The sequence below is a fragment of the Schistocerca gregaria genome, chromosome 3, assembly GCF_023897955.1.
Source record: "Schistocerca gregaria isolate iqSchGreg1 chromosome 3, iqSchGreg1.2, whole genome shotgun sequence".
Classification (NCBI taxonomy): Eukaryota; Metazoa; Arthropoda; class Insecta; order Orthoptera; family Acrididae; genus Schistocerca; species Schistocerca gregaria.
In genome coordinates, this window is record NC_064922.1 from 844,026,166 (window position 1) to 844,042,977 (window position 16,812).

Sequence of the window (16,812 nt, forward strand, 5' to 3'; positions counted from 1 at the left end):
ACAACAACAACTCGATCCAGATGGCTACTCCTATGTCTTTTACCATTTCCAGTGAGTTATCAGCGATGGCGGAGTAGAGCAGCAGTGGATCTCTTCTCCTGTTCGTGTGCAGCAGTTACATTTACCTGCGTTCAGGTTCCTGTAGTCGTCATCCATCCTCTGCACTTTGTTGCAAATCTTGCTGCATTACTGTCTTATTATTGACAGCCAAATCCTATACAACATCACACAGTAAAGTGATACACATTGTAAAACCTTCCGTGCAGGAATCACTGACTGACCAGCAAAGTGTTCTGGTGGCCCCTTAGAGAAATACACACCTACTTAATCCATGCCTGCACTCCTTTATGTGATGTCACCAATCTCCCAGATTGCTGCTTAATCTTATTTGACAGAGTGTGCTTACATAGCTCATTCGATCCATACAACATGTAATTTGATATGTAACTTAGAGTGTTTCGTCATCCCTGTGTTAAAGTAGACACATGCGATGCCATCTCCCTCTTATATGTAGTACTTATATTACAGGTCCTCAGCGTCCTACTTCGACATATGGGTGTATGCAGTGAATTGTAGTTGCTGTGTTACAGGTCTTAGTGCAATCAGATATTTTTCCATGCAATACACCCAAACTCAGCATTTAGTGACTAATAGCTTATTGGAGTGTATGTATTTCCTCTGAAGTGCTAATCCCTACCCACAAAACCACACTTGCTCATGGATGATACGAAACTGCGTAGTACAAGTCACTTTTTTTCGAAGAAAAGGCAAAGATAACAGCCATCATGTTAAGAGTTCACTTTTCTAGGTATTATTTGTCTCAATATAGAATTTGCATATCAGTGTACATAAATGTTCCATATCTTTACTTAGAGAAATTCCAAAACTATTGTCAGTACCTATAACAGAAATGAAAAGCTCTCAAACGATGAGAGTATTATTAGATTACCATAGCATGTATCGAAGGCTAGCCAAGCACATCGGAAAGTACAAGGCATTTGACACCATACTGCACAGACATCTAGTAAAGAAAATACGAGCTTATCGAGTATCAGAGCAGACTTGAGCCTGGATTCAAGACTTCCGTGCATATAAAACTCAACATGTCGCTCTTAATGGAACCAAATCGGCAGATGTAAAGATAATTTACGGAATAACCCAAGGAAATGATATGACTATGAATGATGTACTAGAAAGCGTTGGTTGCTCTGTAAGGCATCTTTAATAGGTGTTAAAGATCTAAATGTTTTACCAACAGAACTCTGTGCGGAATAAACTGGCACCTTTTTAATCCTACAAGACCATCCATGCCAACAAACAGCGGTATCGTCGGTCACTTCTACGTTTTAATACTAACAAGGAGAGGACGCGTACTCGTCATCGCCGAATTCGTCCAAATTTATGGTACATGTAGGGCGTGGTGAGACATGAAAGTGCCCCAAGTGGAAATTCCAGATGGCCAAGCGTTTAGGAAATAAGACGAATTTTGATACGGATATATCACCATGTGCATCTTATCAATTGTCCCTCTGAGAGTGTGCTCAGGAAGCGGTGTTTGGCTCAGTGATGTTTGTTTAGAGGGTTAGCTGCCCTCTGTAATTAAAAAAAACTGAGTTAATGGATCAATGATGACGTTAAACAACCGTCATGGGACATCTGTGCCGAACAAATATAACGAACATTAACGAACAAAATGAGATAAAAAAAGTGATAAGAGAACGGATTAATATTGGAAGGGGCACAGGTTCGACTGTCCACTGGTAAATATTTTTGTGCTCCTTGGCAATGCGAAGGGAACTCCGATTGAAAGTGTGAAAGGATGTGGGTGGCATTTGGTACTGAGTTACTCATGATGCGAAATGCCTCTAGTCAGCTGTGTGGCGTCCTTTATAGCTGCTCGGTGGGATAATAACTGCCACAGGAATTGGTGCACATGTGATCTGTGGAAGAAGAATTGGTGCCTGTGACAGCAGCACTGAAGGCAGTGCCTCTCGGGCCTCTTGCAGTGAAGTTGGCACCGTGTATTACCTTGGTCAAACTGTATATTCTGCATCTCCCACAGTGGTGCTGCCAGAGGTCTGGAGAAGCGGTAACCTGCATTACTCTCTTGTGTTGCATGACTGTGCATCCCAGGTGGATAATATAATCAGGATGTAAACATATTAAGAATTGACCTATGTAGATATTATCTATCCTATACAGAATGTCGATGTGTGGTGTTTCACTTTAATGAAAAATAGCCATATCCTTTAGGGGTATATGTTATACAGCACTTATTACTAAAACCACCACAGGATCTCTGATGTGACGTAAACTGTTCAGAAGATCCAAAAAAGTGTACTTGTCTTCTGTGTATGACGTATCATTTAAACTAATGTGCCTGCAGTATACATCCTCAAAACATTCTTTTATTAATCAGGTATCTCAACATATGATCACTCTCCATTAGAAAGTACAGATATTGTATATCTGCATTTTGCATCAGGTTTTTCCATATTATTTCCATATTTTACATATTTACCACATTTTACTTATTTTCCATATTTTTCCATATTTCCCATATTGTCAATATTGCCATTCTCTATGTGTATTTATAAAAGATAATTTGTGTGTTACAATGAAGTTTGCACATTGCAGCAGAGTGGAGTTTAGGAAATAGGAGACAAAGCACTGGTGGAAGTAGAGTTGTGAGGAGGGGTTACGAGTCATGCTTGAGAAGCTCAGTTGGCAGAGCACTTAAGTGCGAAAGGCAAAAGTCCAGAGTTTGAGTTTCAGTCCAGCACGTAGTTTTAATCTGCTAGGAAGTTTCAGTTAATGTGGAAACAAAGCGATTTATCTGACGTCCAAAACCGCATGATCATTGACTTTCAGGCCAAGGGTGGACACGTTTCTGAAAGTTTGTAAATTGTTTGCATGCTACCAAAGTTAACACATACTGCGCATGGGGAAAAAGCGCTATTCAATACCAACAGTAAGACGACTTTGGTGCACTATGGGTCATAGATGACAGGTGTGAACATTGGCTGCAGAGATGTGTACATGCAAATAGGGGTGCAACTGTTGAGCAGCTGATCGTCCAAATGAACGAAGGGGTTACCAATAGAGTCTCCTCAAGTGCTGTTCAATGAACACTGTTGGTAGGAGCCTCCTCGGCAGGCATCAGGTTCATGAACTTACGCTGACTGCTGTTCATTGGCAACGAAGCCTGGAATTTTCACGCCTATACCGCCACTGGGCGCCCACTGAATGGCGACCAGCGGCCTTTTCAGATGAATGACGTTTTACACTCCATTTTGCAGATGCCTATTATTGTATATGATACCAAATGTCTGAGAGCAAACAACCTGCAACAATCAAGGGATCATAATAGTATGGAGAATGTTTTTGCGGGATTTCCTGTGTGATCTCATCATTCTGGAAGGAGCAGTAGATTAAGCCAAGTATGCGTCTATCCTGGGGACCATGCAGTTTGGTTTTTCTCTGGCATCTACCAGAAGTGCAATGCAGTGTGTCACACAGCTCCCAGTATATGTGCATGGTTCAAAGAACACCAGGATGGGTTTACCATAGTCCCCTGGCTACCAAACACCCCGGATTTAAGCCCAATAGAGAATCAGTGTAACCACCTTGATTGGGCTGTTTGTGCCATGGATCTTCAACTGAGAAACCATGGCACTGGAGTCGACATGGCTTCACATCCCAGTCGGTACCATCCAGGAACTCAGTGACTTTCTTCCTGCACACCTCACAGTGGTCTGCTCTGCAAAAGGTGAATAATGAGACATTTCACTGGTGCTGACGTTAATGTGACTGGAAAGTGTAATATCCATGTATCAGCATGATCTGTGTGCCGACGCCACAAAACTAATATGGACGAGTCATACAGCTTTTGCGAATGACAGGCACTGTATTGTAATGTTTATACATCTGAGATGCGGTGCAAAAGTGGTAAATGTCTCTGCAGGTTCACAGCCTGGGTCAGTAATCACTCACACTAGATGTTGCAAAACCATTCCTAGCTACATGAGGGCAGTGGAGGCAGGTTGCTTATCTTAATAGATATGTAGGATGGGGATTAAATGATGAAAGTATTTTCTCTGTACCATATATTGTATGACAGCTACTGAGTTGCAGTACAGTCCATGTTGACATCGTCTGTGGCCGCAGTTATGTGTCCTATAATGTGCTAAGCATTCCTCAGTTGCAGGGGAAAAAAACGACACCAAATAGGCAATGCCTTGCTTTGAGGAGAACCTGAACACTCTTGTTATTGATAAATTGCGTCAGAAATGGCGTGTTACTTAGCAAGACGAATTTAAATGTATTTGCGATTATTACACAGCAACCTTGTGACAACATTACAATGATTAAAATCTATGAAAGGTGGGCTGTCAAGAAGAACTGTCACTGGCATAAAATACTCAAGAGCAGTTGACCTAAACTGAATCGAAATTAATTACTACTATGTCCATGCCACTGCCTACGTAGGAGAAGATGCATGATAGTATAGCCAAAATTTGATTTCACAGTCATTCCACTATCAAATAGTGGATGCAGACAAATTGATTAATGGATGTGTTACCACTGCATGGCAAGATACTGTTGTACTATACTACACAAAAAGTCTCCCCACAGTGCAGTACGATTGTTAGCCGAGCATGCCATATGCCGTAGTGAACACACTGAAATGAAAGTCAGTGAAATACAAGTTATTAATTTATTGAATATTCGTTGTTGCTTACAAATTTTTACATTAAATGTTGAGTGTCCCCCTCTGTTGTTGAATATACGATTCAATTCATCTAATCACGTTTACAAACACAGGCTGTAGAATTTCTTCTGTAACAGAATCTGTGAAAGTGGATATTGTAGTTTTCAATTCATCGATGGATTTTGGACAGTTTTTGTAGACAGTTGCTTTCGCTGCACTCCAGAACCATAACCATTGACAATAATGCAGTCTCTTGCCATGATCAGTATTTTTCAGTTCTTGCATGACTGTCACTTTGTATGAGAAAAGTTCAAATTTTTTCCTTACAGCTGTGTGGGCCTTTCCAACACTAACATCGATTTCCTGGGCGAGTTTTCTTACTGACTTGATCGGACTCATGGATATTTTGTAGGAAATATCGAGTAGTTTATCCTTAGACAAAACGCTAGGACGATCACTTCTCCGTGCATCTGTTACTGAACCCGTACTTCGAAATTTGTTAATCAAATCTCGCACAGTATCACGATGTTACTGTGTTCTCTCCAGGAAAACTGAATTAAATGTTTGACGAACTGAAACTGTGTATTTACCGCCAGCTTTGAACACTTGTTCGACTAAAACACACGTTCTTCAATGGTTATCATTTTAACACTGACAAACACGAAACAAACGAAAAAAGGAACTAAACTTAAACGTTCACGTCAACATGTAATGACACACACCAACGATACTACTGATGCTGGCTGAGATAAACGAAACAGTGGACTGTTGGGAGACTCCACTTGAAGGGAAGTAACCCAGGCAGGCGAACAATCATCCGGCACATATGGCTAACAATCATACGGCAATGCAGAGAGACTTTTTGAACACACCGTATAATTATTAAAGGCAAAGCAGCAAACCTTAATTGGTCTTTGCTTTGGAGACCTATTCATCTCCATTCCTGTTATTTTCTTGCCATTAAAAAAACTACATGATGTAGTGGTTATTAAAGAGATTAAGGGACATACTGAGGAGTATGCATAATCTTTTTTATCTCACTCTACCACAATTTAAGTAAATGTAAATGTTGCACTTAAATATGCATTATTAATAGATGCCTGGATACATCTGATCAAATAGCTGATGCAGAGTGAACATCACAGAACTTGCTCAAATAAGATTTGTAATTCTTCTGATGCTCTACCACTGGAGCCATTCTGCTGAGACACGTCTTAGCTTATGGAGAGGTGGCTGTGTGGGCGATGGGGGGCAGCTGTCAGTGCCTCTGGTCAGTAAGTTTCCAGTGTCCACTCTGACACATTGTGGTTGATGGCTAAGGGAGCTGCTTTGAATATTTTTCATAATAAAAATCATGGTACCTGATCCATCCCTTCAGTATCGTACTATTACTACTGCACCTGGTGGTATAGCGCAGCTGAATAATAACACACCAGCAGTAATTGTAACTAGAGTCTTTCAGTGTAATTTCTTAGTAATGTTGTGTGTGTGTGTGTGTGTGTGTGTGTGTGTGTGTGTGTGTGTGTTGTGTGTGAGTGTGTGTGTGTTACTAATGGTTTTATGTGTATGATAGTGGTTTTCCATGTTAGCAGCAGGTCATGAGCCGAGTTGCCTGCACTGCTGGTGCTTGGGTGCAGAAGCTAGTGCCATCCTGATAACAATGGGACACAGTGCTATAGTGGGAGATGGTGCAACTTTGTGCAGCACTCTTCAATGTGTACAGAGAGGTGCTCCTTGATGTGGTATTTGCATACATAATGATGTCGTTTTTTTTCAAAACTACTTCTATCCCGTCCCAGCAGTGGTGCAATTATTTTAACATTAAAAATAGTTATTGCCGCTTGTTAGTAACGGTGTCTGATCTGAGATGAAGCACATGACGTTTTTTAAAAAGTTTGTGCTTCATTGCTAAAAATTAGGTAGAAGGGTGACCTTGAAAAGTAGCCAAAACTAGATATTCAAAAGTGTAGCAACCTTTCTTTTTTATCTATATAACACCATAATGAGTAGACTATTGTTTTTAATGCCCCTAAGTACTTGTTTTTTACCCATCTAATCTACGCTGTGTACTCCTTTCCAATACCAAAGTAAGCTGTAATTGTTTGAATGTGGGACATGAGTGTAATTTCTTTAAATAACGCACTATGGTAATTTTTAAACATTAACAGCTCATATTTATGATCTCAAAAATTGGGTATTTTGTTAAATCAGGAAAATTTTAACAAAAAGCCCCAAAACTTTAGACGACAATATACGAAGGCAGTCATGTGTTGGAGTGCTTGTAGATGTTCCATTCGACATGTTGCTCTGATACAAATCACAAAAATGAAGCTGAATGAGAATAGGAGGTTGACACACATATCAGGTGTGCAGACAGGCAGAATACAAGTCCAATGGTTAGTCATGAACCTTCCAATATGGTGAGCAGAAAGCAAGTGATGAGACTCACCAAGCTGGGTAAAATGGAAGGCATACGGTTTTGGACATAAATCATTATAACTATGTAATAAATAGTGATGATAAAGTGATGTATCATTAATGACAGTAACTGGGTAACAAATTACAGAATTTGAAACACTAATGGACAATATATTGTGATAGGTCAATGCTAAAAACGATAAGGAGGCTTGGCCCCGTGGATAACTTGTAGAAAACAACTAACCCCTTGTGTCAGGGAGGGGAAAGGACATTGACTATGACCTTAAAGATGAGTGACACAACTGCCAGGTCATTGGCCCAACTACTGGGAGATAAGGAGGTGACCTTCACCTTAAGTGAACTTGATTGCACTTGAAGTCTCCTTGACCCACTACTGTGGAATAGTTTATTAATGGCGAAAGCAAATTTCATAACTAATATTCATGAAAAAAATTATACTGTAAATTCTACAAACAGTTGCGAAATAAGAGGTATTTGAAAAGTATCTGAAATTAATTTCAAAGAATCAATATTCATTTTCTCGAGAAAATTGATACATACAAATCTAAAAATAAAATTTTTGAAAAAGTTAATATCATTTTTCTACTTAATGCCTTGTTTTCTTTTCATAGCAATTTTAAGTAACGATAAACTGTCTTTTATTTCTCTCAAAGGAGACAACTCTTCTACCGTTTCATTACTTCATTATTTATTCATTAATGCGTTGGCTTCTTTTTGTCCAGAATTATGATTATGTTCCGCTGTTAAATGTGAAGTATCTTTCGTGAGAGAACATTCGAACAAAAAATTAAATTTCCTCATTCAACTTTCTCGTACATAGGGGAAACAGAGGAGTCAATAAAATTAAGATTTAGAAGACACACACGTGTAAAATTTACTATTTTACATTTTTTCCTTCTCTCATACCTGCTCTGATACAAAACAATTTTTCCTTCTGGGGAGCTGTGAAGTAGTCAGCATGTTTTATCTGACCTGTGTCGCATCTATAACACTATAACGATTCAAATATGAAGATGTAAATGGCTAATTGCACGTCAGACTCGATGGTTTGTACTCAAAATTCCTTGCTAACTCATTATTCACTTTCACAAAAAGATATCGTTCAGTATTTATTTAAGAGTGCATGCTGTCCCAGTCTAAACGAAAATTCATAAGCGTGATTTATCTGCCTTTATCTTCCACTTCCTGTGAGGTTCAAAGCGAGTTTGCTGGCAAAGATTACGAGCCATATGAACATCCTAATCGAATTATAAAAGAAAAATACATACCATAAAGAAAGAAGATAATATAATGTTGCCAAAAGAATGATTTTGTTTGAAGCTATAATGCGAAAGACTGCGGCGAGCACAGGCTGACTTCTGTTTCTCCACGGGATGTGAACATTCTTCCCAACGATGCCTGATAGTGACTTTCCACATTGTGAGATACTCTGAAGTCCAACTCCATGACATCTAGTGTGAACCATTTTTGTTCCCCTTCTCCCTCCCTTCCCCCCTCCCCCTTCTGTTTGGGAGGTTGGAGTAAACAGTCAACAGATGAGGGGTGTAATTCTGCCGCAGGTCATTACGGACCGCACCTTCGTGACACTGACTGAGTTGGAGCACTGGATCGTGACATGGCCTGCGCGCTTCTCCTTCTTCCTGTCCAGCGTGCTGGCCGAGATGTTCGACATGGAGGCGGACATCTTCTCGGGCAACGAGGACATCTCCACGTCGCTGCTGCCACTCTGCGTCATGCACGGTCAGTCGCCTGCCAGCTATGGTTACGTGGTCAGGGTTCCCAGCCGTCCTGATTTTTCTGGAACTTTCCTACCGTCCTCACACACTTTAGTGTAATATTTGGCTTTCATATCTGGTGCACTCGAGAATTGGCATATTTTATGGTCACAGTAGCACTACAGAATTTCCACGTTGGTATGTTTTGGATCACTCTATAAGCCCTGTTTCATTGTTTTGGTTGAGTTTGAATGCCAGAAACATATCTGAAGAGGAAATTGTATAACTGCAAAATTGACAATGCGAAATAAATACGACCAATAAAATAGCTGATCGGATTATCAAGTAACAGTATGTTAACTCTCTCCCTGTTACGTTGACGACTAACGGACAAATGCCCCAGGGATTTTGAGACCACCTGTACTGGGTGTATGTTATGGTCCCTGCATCCATTCACCCTTGTGGGCCCCCGTTTGCCAGCAACTGACAAAAAAATTTCAGAATGTCTTGTGATCTCCTAAAACGGCCTTGCCCCAGTGGGTACACCAGTTTCCGTGAGATAACCGAAGTTAAGCACTGTTGGGCGTGGGTGGCACATGGATGGGTGACCATCTCATGCGCTGTTGCCATTTTTCGGGGTGCACTCAGCCTCGCGATGCCAATTGAGGAGCTACTCGACCGAATAGTAGCGGCTTCAGTCAAGAATACCATCATAACGACCGGGATACTGGTGTGTTGACCCCATGCCTCTCCTATCCGCATCCTCCACTGAGGATGACCCGGCGGTCGGATGGTCCCGGTAGGCCACTCGTGGCCTGAAGACGGAGTGCTTGTGATCTACTAAAGTGTTGAAAATAGCACTGATTTGAAAATGACACCATAACTTAAGTTATGTGGTTCATTGCTGAAGGTTAGGGTTTCGAAATACATTAAGTGCACTCTTCTTCTTTTACATCCTTGTGGAAATGGCTGTGATCATCATTTCTCTTCAACTAATTGGTCCAAATATATTATTTTTATTTCTTGTCCTTTGCCTCTTTGTTTCAATCATCAGCTTTGCCTTAGCTTTCATTTTTTTCTTCCTTATATTTCTTTCATTTTTTATCTTTGCCCATGTGATTTGGTTGTATTTATGTATTTACTTCGATTTAATTTTTTTCCTTTTCTTCAGATTATATTTTCTTTCGTGTTATTGCAATCGTTATTTCTGTCACTCATTTTGCTCCACTTTCGTTTTGTTTGCAAAATCTTCTTTCCTTTCAATTTCCATCAGCGCTATGTTGTCCTTGCGTCGAGAAGGATTTGTTTAAAGTGTTTGTATGACGATTCCCATCCAAAAAATGTGACTTTGTTATGAAAAATAATGTTATGACACCACTGCACTGTCGCATGCTGCCAGTGTTCCTGTCACCAGGTTGGACGAATGTGTGGCCTGCGTAGCGCAGTCAGGAGATTGATGACACTGTCGCCTGAGGCCAACTAAGACACATTCAACAGATAGTGAGAGGGAGGAAGTCTTCAAGGATGCTAAGCACAGTTGATTCTAGAACAGAGAGAAGTTTTGATGCATAGCAAGTGAATCAGGGAGCAATTTAAGAACAGTTTATTTTACCAGTAGTTGAATCCTACTCCGAGAGGTGTTTTGCAGTGGCTTTATTTCTTTACAAATGAGTGCACTCTACCATTCTATATATAAGATCTTTCCCCCAACTCTCAGTTTCTGTGTCCTACGTTGCTCTGTCAAAGGCGAGAACTCCGCTTGTAACTTGGTTCCTGCAAAACACACGCAACAATGACACTTGTTCTTCCTTATATTCTTCGAATCAGGAAATATTAACTGTTACTCTTTGTGACTTACTTAGTCAAGATACCGTATTCACACTAGAAAACAATTGCAAGACAGCACTTGTTCCTCCCCTTCTTCTATAACCGGCATAAGCTCAAGACAATAATTGTTGCCAAATACTTATCGGTAACTCAGTTATCCCCCCTCGAATGTGTACAGTCTTCTTGGCATCTTAGTGCAACAACATCGAAGTGTCAGTCTATAGTGACTTAAGGGTTCGTCAGTGGTACTGCACCCGATCACTACTTACTGTGGCAGCTCCCTGGTAATGATTCCTTCTGATACACTGTACTGACTGTTCACTGTTCACTGCCTTCCATCCTCTGTGCTAGTCATTTATTTACTGGTTTTTCAGGGACTCTCGTGCAAGTTTGTAGAGATTTTCCTCCTGACTCTTCTCAAGATCTTCTTTAAGACCCAGCTTCTTCCAGAACCTTCTAGAAAGTTCTCAATCAGTCTGGCTGTACGCCACCAGGTGCTAGTCGCCTTGGTGCACGAGGATGTTAGTAGATTATCAAGGAGATTTCTGCCACATACCTTTGATAAGATACGACGGTGTCATGTTACACATCTGGTGTCAGGTTACACAGTTGGGCTCCTCAATGCCCACACTCCCTCACTCCTGGTGAATCACTAAGAACTGATCAAGATCACCCAAGCAAATCACCCAGGCACAGGCAACTGTATGACATATTCGAGTTCGTAATATAAATATATAGTGGTCAAATACGAATAGCAGTAAACCCCTCTCCCCTTCCCTTCCCCCCTAACCTTCCCCTCCCCTCCCCTCCCCTCCCCTCCCTTATGTTGTCCTCCCATCCGGTCCTCCACACCTTTGTCTTTTATAATTGGGACACTTGTGGGGGAAGAGTTACGCTGAAGTTGAACAGCACACGGATAGACTGTAGCCTGTGTCCATCTGTTCATGACAGATTATGTGAGTCACACCACTTGAGTTATATCTGTTAATAATAATTTAATATTATGTTATTAGGCACCAGTAGAGACCACACTCAGGCAATTATGTTAGTACTCTCAATTTCACATATTTTCCCATAATTTTCGTATTTTCCATGCTTTTATACATTTTCACCCATTTACGCATTTTTACCGAGTTTTCTATAGTTTTATATATTTTGTCAAATTACCCACAATGTATCCCATTGCTCCCAGCGTCACGGCGACGTCATGATGCTGTCAGGCAAACACATTGCAATATCTGTCGAGATTAGATATCACTGCTACTGAAGCACACCTGCACAACCCCATCTTTTATGCTAGGACATCTGAATGCGTACCATAGAGACAGGCTGTGTGCTGTGTCTATTTGTTAATTACAAATTGTATCATTCAACATATATTTCTTAGTAACAAAATAACATTTCATCATTAGAGGAGCCAGCAGACATCACACCTGTCACATTACTCTTATTTTTCTGCATTTTCCAAAAAAATTATTGTTTTCACCCAATTAGTTGAGCTATCTGTCAACATCAACATCATGACATGTTATGTCATGATGATGCATCAGTGTCACCTTGCAGTGACGTCATGATGCTCTCAGGCAATCATAATGTAGCATGATCTACATCTACATATATAATCCGCTAGCCACTAAGCGGGACACTAAGGCACAATTCGCGCCAAAGTCATATTTCCCCCCATCTGTTCCACTCGCTGATCGCGCGAGTTAAAAACGACTGTATGAACACCTCAGTACGAGTCCTGATTTCCCTTATCTTTGAATGGCGATCATAGCGCGATTTAAAAGTTGGTGGTAATAATATATGCTCTACATCCTCGGCGAAGATCGGATTTCGGAATTTAGTGAGCAGCCCCTTCCGCTTAGCGCGCCGTCTATCTGCAAGTGTGTCCCACTTCAAACTTTCTATGAGATTTGTAACGCTCTCGCGATGGCTAAATGTACCAGTCACGATCTTGCCGTTCTTCTTTGGACCTTCTCAATCTCGTGAATCAGACCAAACTGGTAAGAGTCCCATACAGACGAACAGTACTCTAAGACTGGACGAACTAACGTATTGTAAGCTATTTCCTTTGTTGAAGGACTGCATCGCTTCATGATTCTACCAAAAAACCGCAATATAGAGCTCGCCTTGCCCGTTACTTGTGTAATATGATCATTCCATTTGAGATAATTTGGAATAGTCACACCCAGGTACTTGACGGATGTTACCTCTTCCAAAGACTGGGAATTTATTTTGTACTAGTATATTAATAGGGATTTTCGCCTTGTTACACTTAATAATATTAAGAGATAACTGCCAGTTTATTTTTTGCAAATCCTCATCAATTTGTTCACAGCCTTTATGTGGTACTACTTCCCTGTAAACTACAGCATTATCGGCAAACAGTCTAATGCCACTGTCAATACCATCGACCACATCGTTTACGTAAATCGTAAAAAGCAGCGGACCTATTACACTGCCCTCGGGCACACCTGAAGTTACGCTTGTTTCTGTTGAAGTCACTCCGTTCAGGACGACATACTGCTCCCTGTCTGTTAGAAAACTATCCATCCAACAGCATATATCATCGGATAGATCGCTTAGGCCGTGTGGAATTGAGTCGAAAGCCTTTCGAAAGTCGAGAAATATGGCATCAACCTGGGATTGATATGCCATCAACCAATAGATTGATATGGCTTCAACCAATATGGCATCAACCTGATCCCAATTTATGTATCATTGATACGCCACCAAGCCCTTACTAGTATGTGTGTGTGTGTGTGTGTGTGTGTGTGTGTGTGTGTGTGTGTGTGTGTGTGTGTGTGTGTGTGCGTGTGACATCAAAGAGTTAGAAATGAGCACATGGGCAGGAATAGTGGCGTCATATAAACGACGTCACAAAGAATTCTATGGGCGCTACCGGTGTCAAAAGAAAGATATTGAATATGAAAGAAATACCACACTGTGATAGATAAACCTCCTGCCAAATCACCACTAAATTACTAGATTGTGTGACATTATAGTAAAATTCTGGTACCTCAATGATACTGTATGTGTATAGCACAGTGCTACAAAATATGCATCTAGAGACACAGTCGATCAGTAACTGAAACCACGCCAACTAAAATCATGTCACCTGAAAGGTAGACCACTCCTTAGACTTTGATGTGTGGGTGTGTAGCTGCGAACACCGATCTTGAACTATGATTGCAGACACAGTATCACACAACCCAACAACTTCCGAAAAAGTTTCGGTACAATCATCTCCAAGCCACTGGCTAACGTTGTTGTTTCATCAGTTCTGGCAGTGTGATCTACAGCCTGCAATAATAATGCAAACAGATACCACCACGTAGGTGGAAATATTAAAGACTGCTATAAATACATTTGTCGAACATGAGGAGTCTCGTATATTAACTACAGGGAAATACAGGTACAGTCATTGCTATTAACATAATTTCATTCATGTTGAGAACCGACACTCACATTCAGTGTAAGTTAAGAGAAAAAAGAACTTACACAGACAAACGTTTTCTCCTCTGGTTTTGTGAGTGGCACACGCTACCATACGGAATATACACTGCTGGAAATTGAAATAAGAACACCGTGAATTCATTGTCCCAGGAAGGGGAAACTTTATTGACACATTCCTGGGGTCAGATACATCACATGATCACACTGACAGAACCACAGGCACATAGACACAGGCAACAGAGCATGCACAATGTCGGCACTAGTACAGTGTATATCCACCTTTCGCAGCAATGCAGGCTGCTATTCTCCCATGGAGACGATCGTAGAGATGCTGGATGTAGTCCTGTGGAACGGCTTGCCAAGCCATTTCCACCTGGCGCCTCAGTTGGACCAGCGTTCGTGCTGGACGTGCAGACCGCGTGAGACGACGCTTCATCCAGTCCCTAACATGCTCAATGGGGGACAGATCCGGAGATCTTGCTGGCCAGGGTAGTTGACTTACACCTTCTAGAGCGCGTTGGGTGGCACGGGATACATGCGAACGTGCATTGTCCTGTTGGAACAGCAAGTTCCCTTGCCGGTATAGTAATGGTAGAACGATGGGTTCGATGACGGTTTGGATGTACCGTGCACTATTCAGTGTCCCCTCGACGATCACCAGAGGTGTACGGCCAGTGTAGGAGATCGCTCCCCACACCATGATGCCGGGTGTTGGCCTGTGTGCCTCGGTCGTATGCAGTCCTGATTGTGGCGCTCACCTACACGGCGCCAAACACGCATACGACCATCACTGGCACCAAGGCAGAAGCGACTCTCATCGCTGAAGACGACACGTCTCCATTCGTCCCTCCATTCACGCCTGTCGCGACACGACTGGAGGCTGGCTGCACGATGTTGGGGCGTGAGCGGAAGACGGCCTAACGGTGTGCAGGACCGTAGCCCAGCTTCATGGAGACGGTTGCGAATAGTCCTCGCCGGTACCCCAGGAGCAACAGTGTCCCTAATTTGCTGGGAAGTGGCGGTGCGGTCCCCTACGGCACTGCGTAGGATCCTACGGTCTTGGCGTGCATCCGTGCGTCGCTGCGGTCGGGTCCCAGGTCGACGGGCATGTGCACCTTCCGCCGACCACTGGCGACAACATCGATGTACTGTGGAGACCTCACGCCCCACGTGTTGAGCAATTCGGCGGTACGTCCACCCGGCCTCCCGCATGCCCACTATACGCCCTCGCTCAAAGTCCGTCAACTGCACATACGGTCCACATCCACGCTGTCGCGGCATGCTACCAGTGTTAAAGACTGCGATGGAGCTCCGTATGCCACGGCAAACTGGCTGACACTGACGGCGGCGGTGCACAAATGCTGCGCAGCTAGCGCCATTCGACGGCCAACACCGCGGTTCCTGGTGTGTCCGCTGTGCCTTGCGTGTGATCATTGCTTGTACAGCCCTCTCGCAGTGTCCGGAGCAAGTATGGTGGGTCTGACACACCGGTGTCAATGTGTTCTTTTTTCCATTTCCAGGAGTGTATATGTGTGTGTGTGTGTCTGTTCTATACAAAATTTAGTAAGAGACGCCATGATCGAATGATCCTCTTACAAGCGACCTAGAGTTCAGACAATCAGTAGAAACACACGATCGCAGTGCAGCTGGGGAGAGGACATTTGTCAGCCATAACTGCCTGTCAACCATAACTGCAATTGCGTAATAGATACTGTTTCCCAGTCTTGTTTCTATAGGGAGGAATGAGGCGGACGGAAATTCCACCATTCCAAAACAAATGCCAGTATCGCTGTTTTTGTGTGACCGAGTTCCAAATTAAAACTATAGGCATACAGCGAATATGCAATGGAAAAACAGCCAAAGTTGCAAATTTCGCTTTTATTTGTCTGATGACAAGTTTCTGGTGGGGATTCATTTTCAGATCACACTGCAGGGCAGAAAACCAAAATTATAATGATGTGTAATACAACTATTACAGAATTATTAAGTGCACATAAAAAATACAAAACGTATCGTTTCAGGAACTATGTACCAGAACTTTGGCATGCTGGAAGTTCCTATACTGTGGTTGGTTTAATAACCATTATAAGTTCTCAAAACTACAGCCTTCTGCAACATATATACATCCAGTTAAATAATATAATGCTTCTGTATTCAAATTCTGGGTTCATAGAAGTAAAAAGATGTCATCATGAACAACATTTAATTTAGTATTACACCATCAGTAGACATGTTGCAGAATGATCTTAGGGATACAAGGAGGAAAACTTCAATAACTAATGGTCTAAGCCTGCTCGACAAAAAAAACTGCTCCTTTACATATCATGAAGATATCATTTGGTCTATATCGTTAGCAGCAACACACCTTTGCATTATCAGAATTACTGCCACTAGTTTTTTCCATATGCTTAACATCTTGGCAAAAATCTCTGAAGAGGGTTGTGCATTTGACAACTATTGTAACCAAAAGTAACAAACGTGTTTCCGACACCACTAACTTGGCTGATGAAACAGTTAGCTGAATAGAGAGCCACATCCTTCCATCATTAGCATATCGTTATAACTCATCACTGTTTTTTTTTAATTTTTTAAGTAGAGTGCCGAGATATCGAATACTGCCGTCACCGAATAATCCATTAAAACAGCGGCATTCCACAATAT

At 41.9% G+C, this 16,812-nt stretch overlaps 1 protein-coding gene across 1 annotated transcript in view; it reads left to right on the plus strand.

Annotated features, from left to right (window-relative positions):
• The window catches only part of LOC126355621 (MTOR-associated protein MEAK7-like), a 121,348-nt gene that overhangs the window by 60,169 nt on the left and 44,367 nt on the right, over positions 1 to 16,812 (plus strand). The window contains exon 3 of the mRNA XM_050005984.1: positions 8,710 to 8,890. Coding sequence (XP_049861941.1) covers positions 8,710 to 8,890 — 181 coding nt within the window. The remainder of the gene's footprint in view (positions 1 to 8,709; positions 8,891 to 16,812) is intronic.